This window comes from Perca flavescens, chromosome 3 (assembly GCF_004354835.1).
Source record: "Perca flavescens isolate YP-PL-M2 chromosome 3, PFLA_1.0, whole genome shotgun sequence".
Classification (NCBI taxonomy): domain Eukaryota; kingdom Metazoa; phylum Chordata; class Actinopteri; order Perciformes; family Percidae; genus Perca; species Perca flavescens.
Window position 1 is genome coordinate 32015730 of NC_041333.1, and position 12697 is coordinate 32028426.

At 39.0% G+C, this 12697-nt stretch overlaps 1 protein-coding gene across 1 annotated transcript in view; it reads right to left on the reverse strand.

Annotated features, from left to right (window-relative positions):
- ulk2 (unc-51 like autophagy activating kinase 2) overlaps positions 1–10967 on the reverse strand; it is a 35309-nt gene extending 24342 nt beyond the window's left edge. Inside the window, exons 1-3 of the mRNA XM_028574449.1 lie at positions 9814–10967; positions 6576–6668; positions 6337–6378 (exon numbers count right to left, since the gene is read on the reverse strand). Of these exons, the coding sequence (XP_028430250.1) occupies positions 6337–6378; positions 6576–6668; positions 9814–9951 (273 nt within the window). The 5' untranslated portion in view covers positions 9952–10967. The remainder of the gene's footprint in view (positions 1–6336; positions 6379–6575; positions 6669–9813) is intronic.
- Between the last annotated feature and the right edge of the window lie 1730 nt (positions 10968–12697).

Below are 12697 nucleotides of genomic sequence, written 5' to 3' on the forward strand. Positions count from 1 at the left end.
TTACACCAACTTTTATTCCCACCAATTTCTTTAGGTTTCTGTTCGGCAATGTAATAATACAAAATACTGACCCCACACCCTATGCCGCTTTGCAAACATATATTGTCACTTTTATCCTGTGTAAATAATTTTTAATATGTTATTGTACGTTTTACTGTTTTTTTTTTTATTTTTTTTTTTAAATGCTGATGGAGAGACAAAGTTACCTCCATGCCAATTGAGCAAACTAAATCCACAAGGGAATAAAGCTTGAAAGTTCTGGAAAAAGATAGAAGATGAACACGGAGTTAAGATTATTTTGTGCTGGCTCCAGAGTCTGTATGTGCTCCTTCCAGCGGAGGTGCTGGTGTGTTTTATTTGTGCTATATGCTAACATAACCGCCGTGAAACAATCAGATACACAAAACCAAATACTGAATAGAACTACTTATGTATAGTTACATTACTATTAATAGCATGTGTGGTAGGCTACTCATAATGATTTAAAAGCACATTTTTATTTGGCAGTTCGGGGGGGATTTCAAATTCTGGCCACCTCGATGACTGCTTGGTTAATGATTTTTCAACGTAAAAACAAAACAAACAAACCTGTTACCTCTGTTGCCAGTTCACAAAAAGTCCAAACAGCAAAGCTGTATTGTGCAGCATGAGAGAGAGAGAGAGAGAGAGAGAGAGAGAGAGAGAGAGAGAGAGAGAGACATAGAACCCTGACACAAGACACCGTATAATTAGCCAGTCTACCTCACACTGCTGCAGCTTGCTTAACATTAACATCTCCATGAAGGAGGACAGGAAGTCACTCAGCTGTGTGCTTAAGACTGTCATTAAAATCAGCAAACGAGCAGAGCTCCTCCAAACTATAGCCGGCATTCTGTCATGGGTGCACAGACTCCCACATCCGGCGCTGCAGTCTTTTGTCAACGCACAGCTATTCTGAGAGTAACTCATATAAGCAGCCTGAGGTTGACTGTAGTCATAAAAGCTGGCAGAAGCAAGTGTACATGAAGGGCTATATAAAGTAAAGTTTTAAACATAAACAAAAAAAATGTAATGCTTTAAGCTATTGGTCATATCTTCCGATGAAACAACCCATTTAATGGCATTTGCTAAATCCTTGTATTTTACATCTAATTCAGCTAAATATTACTGATTTAAAAGTTATGTATCCTACATACACTAAAAACCTGCAGGGCTCTGGGGCCTCATTTATCAACAGTGCGTAGAACATTTTCTAAAATCTGTCTTACAAATGAAATTTAGAAAAAAAAAAAATTTATCAAACGTGCAAAAGCCAAACGTACTCACATCAGTAAGTAATCAATATCGATAAATCCCACCTGTTCTTAACAACCATGCTCGTTCACCATTAGGCCATTTGCATTCAGAAACGCCTCCAACCAACCATAATTGGTAACAGCAGATCCATTTATCAACCAAGTCAATGTGTTTTTTTACCCTCACCGCAATAATGGCAAAGAGAGCAAAGAAGAGGAAACACAGCAATGGAGGTACTGATAGATGAGGTTGATTCCAACCAAAAAATATTGTTTGGTTCACTCAGTGCAGGAGGTATTACAAACAAAAGAAAAATGCTGCATGGGAGAAGGTCATGAATATCACGACGCAAATCCAGCAGTACATTTTTGGGGAAGCCGCACCTACTTAGAAGCCACTCTGTGCCCTCGCCAAGCAGATCAGCACGATCAGTGACATTGTTTGCCAAGTCTTCCCATAACGCAAGATAAGCCATTGCACCATATATATATATATATATATATATATATATATATATATATTAAAATTTTTGTCACAGCTGTCTTTCATATGGTTTGACACCAATTAGGCAACTTGTCTGTTTAAAATAAATGACTAATTGAGTGTTTTCTAATAAAAGGAAACACAGGACATATGTGGATGTTGATTGCGTTATGCATACTGCAACACTCTCAAATGCTTTTTACTTGTAGTATCGCTATTCTACCACTACGTTCTGTTCGTAAGCATGGCCAGAGCTGTGCTTATATTTACACACATTCCTAAGTTTAAGTACAAGTTCTTAAATTCCACACTTGCGTGGCAATGTTCTTATGAATTACATACACACACATCTGTGAGTACACACAGTTGATAAATGAGGCCCCAGAAGTCCTGAAAAAGAACTGTGATTGTTTTTGTTTTTTTGTGCATTCAGCAAAGAACAAAAGAAGTGCTGAGGTAGTACTGTGGGGTGTTAACGTATTATGTCAATGTGATGTTGCGTGAATGATCACCTCCATTGTGAAACTGAATCAAACATACAAAAAGAACATAAGCAGTTCTAAATCAGTGTTAATTCAGTGTTTAGATGAAGACAATGCAGTCTAGTCTATATGTGCTGGTATACATGAGTAGCAGCAGCAGTGTGAAGAGAAACATAGTCAGCTGTGGTGTGAGCCTGAGTGGGATTAGCCAAGATTATAATTTAGATTTGAGGTTAAACAATACAGTAAACTATAGCTGAAAAACTGTTTCCTGACCGAATCTAACTGCTGTCCAAATGTAGGAAATTATTTAATGGACAGCCATTTAGCAGTGTCTACAAAAGAAAAGTAAATAAGTAGAAAAAAGTAGTAAAAAATAAAGATCCATGCCTTTTCTAATCAAAAATACAGGCTATGCGTGACTAGACTGTTGCACAAACCAGCTTGTGTTACATTTCCTGTTCTGTTGGGTTAACCCAGTCATGTACTGTAGCACATGGTACCACCAACAACAACACCAACAACAATAACAACAACAACAGCTGATGATGCCGTTTAAGAGGCTAACTAGGGATTCAAGACAAATGTTTATAAATGGCAATGGCAAAGTGAAAACGAGAAACTGGAAAAAGTGAGATAAATATACCAAATTACAATTTTTTTTTAAAAAGTGGCAGCTGCCAGTTGGTCTTGGTTACTAAAAGGCTTAAAACAAACCAGACTCTATTGATAGTCACCAAGAGAGGAAATGCACACTATTACACTAGCTACCAACAGACGGACCCATGCTGCAGGGGACGGAAAAAAGAAATGCCAGCTGGTAAGAAATAGACAGGGTGACACTGTGCCTAAAGCGGTGCTAGACCAGCCAAGTGAATGTTACAGGCAACAGAGGCAGAGGTGACAAAAAGCAGGCAAACAAAATCAAGAAAAAAAAAGAGGAAGTGCATGTAGAAACTTACTAAAGACACACAATTGATAAAGTGGGCTTTGAGGGACTGAGAATTTATCAAAACAAATACAGCATCTTAGTGTCTGTCTGGTGCCAAAACCATAGTATTCCTTGATTTAATGGTTAGGTGACCGGCTAAATACAGTGACCGAGTCCACTCTTGATATAAAGGCTTTTATTTTGGGGAAATATAGATAGATTTTTAATGATCCCAAAAAAATGGGAAATTTAAAGTGCAACAAAATATCAGACACACAGCAGACATACAGAATATACATGAAATTCTAGGATACAATGTACATGAAATAATAATAGGATAGAATATAAGAACAAATATTTAAAATATATACAAGTTGGGAATAAAATGAAAATGTACAACTGATTATTGCCTATTAATAAATATTTTATTCCTAAAGCATTCAAAGAGTCATGCCTAAGGCAAATAATTAACCTTTAGCCTAATAAATAGAATAAGCCCAAATATAATACAACCCTGATTATAAGACTTTAACTGTATTTTTATACATTAAAGGTATTAATTCAGTTATGAATTCAACCTGCACATTGCTCTTTATGCACCGCCCGACTCATTACCATAGATTGTATTACACACTAGCAGCAGCATTCATAGGTAGCCTGCTTCCAGAGATGGATAGATGGATCGTCTTTTCAACACAAAGCTACTGCCATCACTTAATTGTGTCACTCTAGCTTTCTTTTCAAATGAATTAACTTAAAATCTTAAAATCACAATTATTCTGTATGTTTCTTTAAGTCTTGTCACTGATGGAAGCTACCCATTTTACTATATCCTGCCTGTTAAGTTATGCCTGGGCTCCTCAGCCGTCCGCCTCTGGAAGAAGTCATTACATTAGCAGGACTGATGGAGGGATGGAGAGATGGGGTGGAGGAGTGAAAGGGTGGACAGACTGGTGAGCAGGGTCCCTGTGGGAGGCTTACGCAAACACAGGAAGTACCACTACTACAGTATGTGGGAAGTGCTTCATCATCACTTCAACTGTTTCTGCCTCACTCCCCATTTCTCCCTTTGTATCTCCTTATTGGAAGTACAGTCAAATGTAAGGGGGTTTTTTATAGCAAATTTTGGACATTATAACAAACACTGCATTCCTACTATATCTGCTGGTAAGAAAATAGAAACAGAACAGCAATTTCTAGAAGGGAGACATGAACTCTCAACAGAACCACCGCTGTCTTTATTGTGTTCACGCAATTAGAAATATAATTAAAAAGTCCAAGTAAATCTAAAAATGTACTGTTGGTCGTAGCTATTTAAAGATTCCCTGTTCTCCACAAGTTTTATTTGAAAACGACAAATACAAACATCTGTTTAAGCTGTGTGGCTGATATTCACTGCATAAAGGCAGTCAGAGCCTCCCACCATCAGTCAGGAACGAGCAACCAAACAACGAACCACACCACTAATAAACTACAACAGTACAAACAACAGGACCAGTTAAATAATACATGCTAGAAACACTCAGCTTTGAAAAATACACAGTCTAATATTATGCCTCAAGCAATGAGCATTTTTTTTATCCACCGGGATGTGAAAGTGGATGTGTCAGGAATATGTGATATGGGACTCTGCTAGAAGCCAAGCTCCCAGCCGGAGGACAAAGGGGATTTGAGCGGTTTGTGCTCATTCAACATGCCTTCATGGGCCCTCGGATGGGCTTCAACCAGTGCACTGTATATGGGACTGTGTACTGACAGTATGGCCTTTCAGATTCAGCACAATGCACGCTTTCCCACCAAGTCATACTTCACACTTTCAACAATCTTCACAGTTTGGCCAAAAATAATTGAACCTGGTTTGTTTGGGTGATGAGGTCTTGTAAAATCTATTCTTAGAAATGCATTTAATTGCAGTTTCACATCCAGCATTTTGCGGTCCCAAAGTGCATAAAAGCCATAGAAAGGCAGTTTTGAGAAGTCTTGCCCCATGACGATGGACATATCAACTGACCAATAATTGCAAAGCAGTGTGGGTCATTAGTCACATGAGCACTTTGTTATGTACTGTACAGTATTAACTAAATATTATAAAACCTCTATACCAGAGTTCATGGCTTATATCCAAATACAGTTTAATGTGGATGCTCTTTTCTTAGAAATTAAAAACTGTTTATATCTATTGTAAATGATCCTGTTCTGTAGATAAATACAAGCACATGAATACAAACAGATAATAAACTGGACCTGTCCATAGTTGTGCTTTTCATTTTTATTGCAGCAAACCAGTTTGATTCACCAGGGCTGTGCTAATAACACATCTACTAATCAGTATTTTGCTTGAATATCAACTTAATCTAGAAAACCAGAAAAATTAACTCTAGCTCACATTTAGTGATAATAAACCTATTACTATTATATTATAAAAACTAACTTCATCATTGTGTTCTAATCATTACATTCAGAAAACTGAATTATATTTAGTGGTGAATGCTATGGAGTAATCAACTTGTGGTAAAAATGACAAACTGCTGGTTGCAATTACACAAGTAAGGCAGAAGATATCAGCTGTTATCTAAATGAATCCTGTTTAAAGTTCTCAGTCTCCCCTTTACTGAGTTAACATCATTTTAGCTAACGTTAGAATTTTAGAGACTTGCTTTTGAGGACATGCTGCTGCTCAGCCATGAATGTCCTGAGATACTGAATAATGGGATTAAGATACTGATGTGACGATCAGCTAGCGTTAGTTGGTCAATAAGTAGAGGCTGTGCTCAGAATGCCTCGTAGCGGGACAACCGTGACAATGGGACTGATGGGAACCACACTGCGATAGCATTACCCTAAATCAGTCAGCTGAGCCAAGTAAGACAGCCTTATTCAGCATTAAACTAAAGCACTAGCCAATAGAAACATTGATCCTCTTGACACACAAGAGATTTGTGGATGAAGATTAATTTGACTAGATTCAAGTTTTTCCCCCAACAATGGCTCCAATAGATACTGAAACAGACAAGGTCTCAGACATACCTGCTGGTCTGACACTAAAAGAATCCCAGAGCAAACAACACTCAAAGTAAATAAATATTGGAATACCATAGGATACTTATTTCTCTATTAAGCTTATATCAATTTGATGCAAAAAAAAAAAAAAAAAAAAAAACTTACCTGGACATCATAAAGTGCCACAATGTTTTCATGCTGCAGCTCCTGAGTAAATACAGAACAGAAATACAAGATGCATTAGCAGGACCATTAACTACGCTACAGCAGCTAATGGACTCACTTTCACTGGTTTTTCTATCAGGGATGCCGAGGCTCCTTTCTGTCAAAGGTGCAGACTCACAAGGTCAATGTCCCAGTCTTTAAACGGAGATAAGTGAGAGGCAATTAAGGGTCATGCTCACCTTCAGGATTTTGATTTCCTTGCCAAGAAGGATCTGGGACTTTGACAGGTTCTTCTTATTAATGCTCTTGATGGCCACTTCCCAATCTGTCTTCTGCAAAACACAGGGAACAGGATTGAGAGGAAAAAAATACTTTTTACAATTTACAATTTAACAACAACTTAACGTCCCTGTAAAGTGTCCCCTTAACTAGTATCAAAGATGAATGAATCAGATGAGGATGAAATGAGGACCCCCACCACTCCTCCACGCAGTTGCTAGTAGCCAAGAAGGACACAGAGGATTAAAAAAACATGATGGACTCTTCAGAAGAGGTAATTATCTTCACGGATGTTCATTAATATCAAAAAGTTACGCACTAAAGCTTTAAATCATCATTTAGAGACTGATGAGGCAATCTTATCACTTATCATTTTAAAACATTCTACATAATTATGTTATTGGATTTGAATTCTATTACCCAGCCCTACTGCAGTGGTACGTGTATTTTCTTTGAAACAATTTGACATTTAAATTGACCCCAAGCACAATATGAGTGTATGTGTTGCTAAAAGCAAAGCAAGCTGGCCTAAATTGCATTGTCAGCATCACTGTGTGAGAGTTGACTGGAAGGATGAGGAAATTCTAGACGTCCCAATAACACCAGGTCACTTGGGTTTCAGTCATCTATGCCAGCCTATTGCGCTGAATGACAAGGCGCTCAGATGACTGCTGGAATGGGAGCCAGCCTACTTACACTAAGTGATGGGAGAAGGACCTATTTTTTCACTGGGCTGAGTTTCCAGATGAGCTCCTGGAGCAGGTATAAAAAGACTTTTGGAGCTCACGTGAGCTCAAAGGCTCTCAGGACATGTGCTGCACACGCAAACACCCAACTAAGGACAGAAATAGACCATGGGGAGGCTGTTTGTTTTCTATGCCCTTGAGAAACACAGTATGGATAAATGAAATCAACATGATCAGTCAGACGAGAGGCTAAGGAAGGGAAAAAAAGACATGCTTTCCAAATTAATCTAGGTTAAAAGGAGACGTTCTTGTTCTGCGGGTGCACTCCGCCTAAAGCCTGGCATCGAATCTAGCACACGAGCGAGTGACATGGGTCTGTGTGTGTGTGTGTGTGTGTGTGTGTGTGTGTGTGTGTGTGTGTGTGTGTGTGTGTGTGTGTGTGTGTGTGTGTCTCAACTGAGCTGCATCCATACCCAGCTCACTGACAGCCTGCCCAGCCAAGTGTGACTGAGATGCCGATACTACACCCATCGAGAAAAAGAAAAAAAAAAAAAGTGACCCTGCTGGCCCATCATGTTGTGCTGGAGGGCGAGGAGGTGTGTGGTAGGGGAGAGACATTCTAACAAACTAAGCTAATGGCTCGGTAGTGAACCACATAATGGAGAGTTGAGCAGTGCAGAGTAAGCAGTTGTTCTCTGCTCAGAGTAATGCTGCAAAGACAGAAGCACGCCTTCATTTTCCAGAATAATGCATGATGTCATTTATGAATCACAGACGATTATAGAGATGTGAGCAACAAAGATGAGCGTCAGCAACACTGCAAAAGTTGTCCGAAGGTGTCGTGACAGACGGCGGAAGAATGAGACTGAGCAGAAGAATATGACACCAAAGGAGTATCAACAACATCTTATTTGGGCATTTAAAGAGATTGACATTTTTAGTCAAAAATGACATTTAGAACAGAGGTGACACATCTGGAAAAAGCCTAACAAGTTTAACTTTTGAGTAAAGTAATAATCTGTGTGTGGCATTAATAGAACCGGTATGAATGTATCCCAAGCTATTCTTCCATAAATCAGTTAATATATATAAATATAAACATTTGATTAGTCTTCCTGCAATTACATTATGGCCTTTGAGGAGGGAGAGATCTGATTATTTTACTTTATACACAACATTACACAAATCATCAGGTGTATCCAGTGTAATAACCTTGATGAGCATTCAGAAGGAGACTAGATCATGTTCTGGCCCCTTGTGTCATGTTGCAACTTATCTCTTTGAAAGTTTTAGGCTATATGTTTCGCAGAGTTGCAGTGGATCTTGCTGTTAAAATAATCTGTGAAAACACAGTTTTCATAAAGTTGAAATAAAATGACATCTTAAATGTGATTTGTTTCTCTTTTGGCATTTGCACAATTGCTACTGGAATTAGGTGATTGTCTTGCCTGATCTCTGATGATCCTTTAAATAATTTCTTGATATTACAGTGTAACAGGAGCCCATATGTAACATCCAAAACTGACTAAGCAATGAAGATATCCATCACGTCTGTTGCATGCAGCTGGCTCTAACCTTCCTGTACCTCCCAGGTGGAAATAATCCTATAAATAGGATAAATGGCATGCAGATGATAGGACTTAAACTGTTAATACACTGATCACATGCCGGGACTGTTTTAACGTGACACAAAGGCATGTGAGCAGTGGACGGAGGCGCTAGATGCACAGCTCCCGCTGATGATTGGGTGATTGTTTGCAGGCTTACATTCAGCTCAGTTTCCAGGCTGTGAGCTAGTTATCGATAGCAGCTCTGCCCAGGCTACAGCAGGTTATGCAAGGGTGCTCTGTAATGTGGCTTTCATTGAGGAATTCAGGACCATCTGTTCCGCACCAGTAGCAATGGGGGCAACATGATGTCATCTCTTGCATCTCTGTCACACATTAAAAAACTCCCCATTTCTGTATTCTTATGTGATAGAAAACCACACCCAAGTCAAATGCAATGAGTACATTTCTGAGCATTATGTTAATAATGTAATAGGTTCCATTGCTTCAGTGTGAATGAACCTTGTGCAGCTCTTACATAAAGGGAGGCTTGTATCCTTAAAAAGGCAAAAGAAAAACACTGCACGCCATCCTCCCTGCTGCCTCAGTACGTCAGCAAGTCATTCACTGCTGCCTGACTCATCCGTTTCATGAATGAACCAGGCGGCATATATACACTTATACAGCTAACATCAGGCTGATGAAAGAACACTTAAATCACCTGCCACAGCAGGACTGTACAGTACATAAGACTGGATTAAGATGCTTAGTCATAAAAGGGTTGTATTATTCCCACCCCTGAAAAGATGACAGCCCACCTATGCTGCTGCAGAACTGCATTCTGCACTGCCACTGACTGACCCAGATTTTCAAATGGAGCTGCCTACTTGCCCCCTTTTATCATGCAAGGCAAAATGAAAAGGAGGGGAAAGACAACATTGCAGGAAAGTTATTTATTAATTTACCTTCCTGTGTCTTCCTTTGAACACCACAGCAAAGGCTCCATGTCCAACCAGGTCTTTTCTGCTGTACTCAAAATCTCCCACAGTCTCCATTGTGACGGGCTGATGGTCCAGCTGATGTTGGGCGCTGGTGGGTAGCATTCAATGTTGCTCTTCTCTTCAGAAAATAATCCCGGAGCGAATTATTCTCTCAGTCCTGGTGATGCTGCTTCTTGCACTGCAGATTTACTTTATGACAGGCTGCTTTGATGTGCCTTATTGCATAAATAAGAGATGGTGACAGGACATCATGCATTCACATGCCCTCTAAATAGGTTGTGTTTGTAATGTCACACAGAACGGAGGGCTTTGAGCATGGCTAACAACAATCCTGAGCTAAACTGTATCACTGCCAGCTGTCAGTCTTTGACCCAGTTGGATAGCTGCAATCCAGCTTTGCATTACTCTCCAAAGGTGGCTCACTAACGTGTCCCGAGTCAGCTAACCAGTTCAGAGGGACAGTCTACATGATGCCAACCCTACTGCACATGACTATGCAAAGATTGTAAGCAGTTGCAGACACCGAGCTATCGGTTAGCCTGACAGTGACATAATCCTGTGGCTGCACCTGGCGTCATAGCTGCTGCCCATAGTAGGTCTCTGCAAACATGCGAACAATAATATGTAAATAACGTTAACTTGTTCGGTGATGCTAAATTATTTAATCTGCTTCTATCTAAAATATACAAGTTGCAGCAACCTATAAAGCTAGCCAACATCCGCGAGCTAGTCCACTGTCAATGTTAGCATAAGAAATCTTAAGGATGCAACACAAATGTCAACACAGAGCTGTTGTTTATCTGAAGGCGTTAGTCCTCGTTAGATCCGTCCTCTTCGACAAGACGTCCGAGTCCACAAGACACATTTCTCTCCTCTTAATAAACACTGACGTTTCCCTAATGAGCATTCATTTTATCCGTGTGACATAAAAGAACACTTCGTTGTTTCCTTCGTCGTCAAGTTAACGTTAATGTAAGCACTGGGAGTAGCTGTCGCCTTCAATTCAATGTTGTTTCACGTTAAGCTACTGAACGTTAACCTGCTAATATAAACTGTACGGTTTTTAATCACTGTACAGCCCTGTCACATCGGGACAGAAGGAAGGTCTTCGCCTCCGGACGGCGATTTAAACAATACTGGAAGCTAGTGCCGTGTTCAACTTTATATGCAATCCTTCCGCGGAGGCCTGCTTTAGACTTATTCTTCCGCTACGAGGGTTAGTCCGTCTACAGAGGCTCTGAGGACAACTTGAAATAAAAACTTTATTTATATAGCACCTTTCATGCAAACAAGCAGCCCAAAGTGCTTCACAGAGCTAAATTAAAACAACACAGACAAACATGTTTAATAAAAAGGACAAAGAATTAAAAAAACTTTGAATTATAAGCTACCATAACAGTAGCATACTCCAAATAAAATAAAAAAATAAAAACAGATTACAAAAATAGGTCTTCAAGGGCGCAAAACAATAGGCACTCTCACCGTTTTTTTTTAATGGGACACATAAGGAAAATTTAAGAATGTGTTCTTTATAATCTGATCATCTATTTTGCAGTAACAACATTATTTTTATTTATATGCATTTTTTTGAACGGTCAAAAGTATTTGAAGGATGTGTGCAAAGTGTGAACCCCACAAGTTGTTGAGAGGACCCAGGGCTACCGTTCAAATCATTCGAAATGAATCAAAGGGATTTGGCGTGACTATGGATACATATTGACTACATGAAAGCATCTAATAACATCTGAGTTGCATTATGTATATGTCAGATATTTACTACTGTATTATTACATTTTTATATCGTTTAAGAGTATTGTGGAAGACGTTTATATTTTTTTTTTATGACGCAATATTAAGTAATAAATAAATCACAGGCAGTGATAAAAACATAGCATTGCCTATTTGGTGAACCAGGGCACATTAACCTTTCTTATATCATAAAAATATAAACATATTGCAATATTGCATGGGTGGAACAGGGAAGCACTGAACACGTTTCAAGTCTATTGCTTAACCAGTTTAGAAGTGACGCCATCTGTTGGCTGAAAACATAACTAGACTTTTGTCTTCAAGTCCCCTTGGCATTTTTTAACAAGACCTGAACTGTGGAACACATAACAGGCTACATACAGTATGTATTTAAAGGCCTGTAGACTGGGACACTGAGGTTATGTTCTCAGTATTGTTTTCTATGATTTATGGAATTTAGGAAGCTGGGTGAGTTACTTTTACCTTTAAATCTGCTGCTATTTGGGATGTTCCAGAGTCTATGAGGAACAAAGGTATTGCTGAGGCATTGCCAACAGTGACCATAAACATTGGCTATGACCTAACAGAGAAGTCCTCTTTACAAGCTATAGCTCTTTTGTACGTGTTTTATGAATTTGCATTTTTATTTGGTTGCCTTTTCTATTACTTCCTTTCATAAGAAAGTGTTTTTGTAATTGTTTAAAACAATGGACTATGCCACACTATATCTCAGCTTTGAAAAGTTTCAAAAGTTGGAGTTTTGTTATTTTGGGAGCGCATGTGGAAACAAGACACTAGTCTATAGATGAAAGGAGGGATGAACTGATGAACGGATGAACTGGGGCTGTTAAGCTTTTACTGAGATGTACATGTTAGACTTTCCAGCAGTCCAGTAAAATGATATGTAAAGTAGCCTACATTGGGGTGTGTTTTGCACTTTTACACTGTCTAAAGAGAGCTAAAGGCTAATCGCATTACACTGAGAACTATTTCTGTTTATGGTAAGTGAAAAATCTAGCATTCATTGCAGCACTGTTGTATTAGATTGTATTCGATTGCACAGGTGTACCACCTTGTGACTTCTTTACTGAGGATGTGT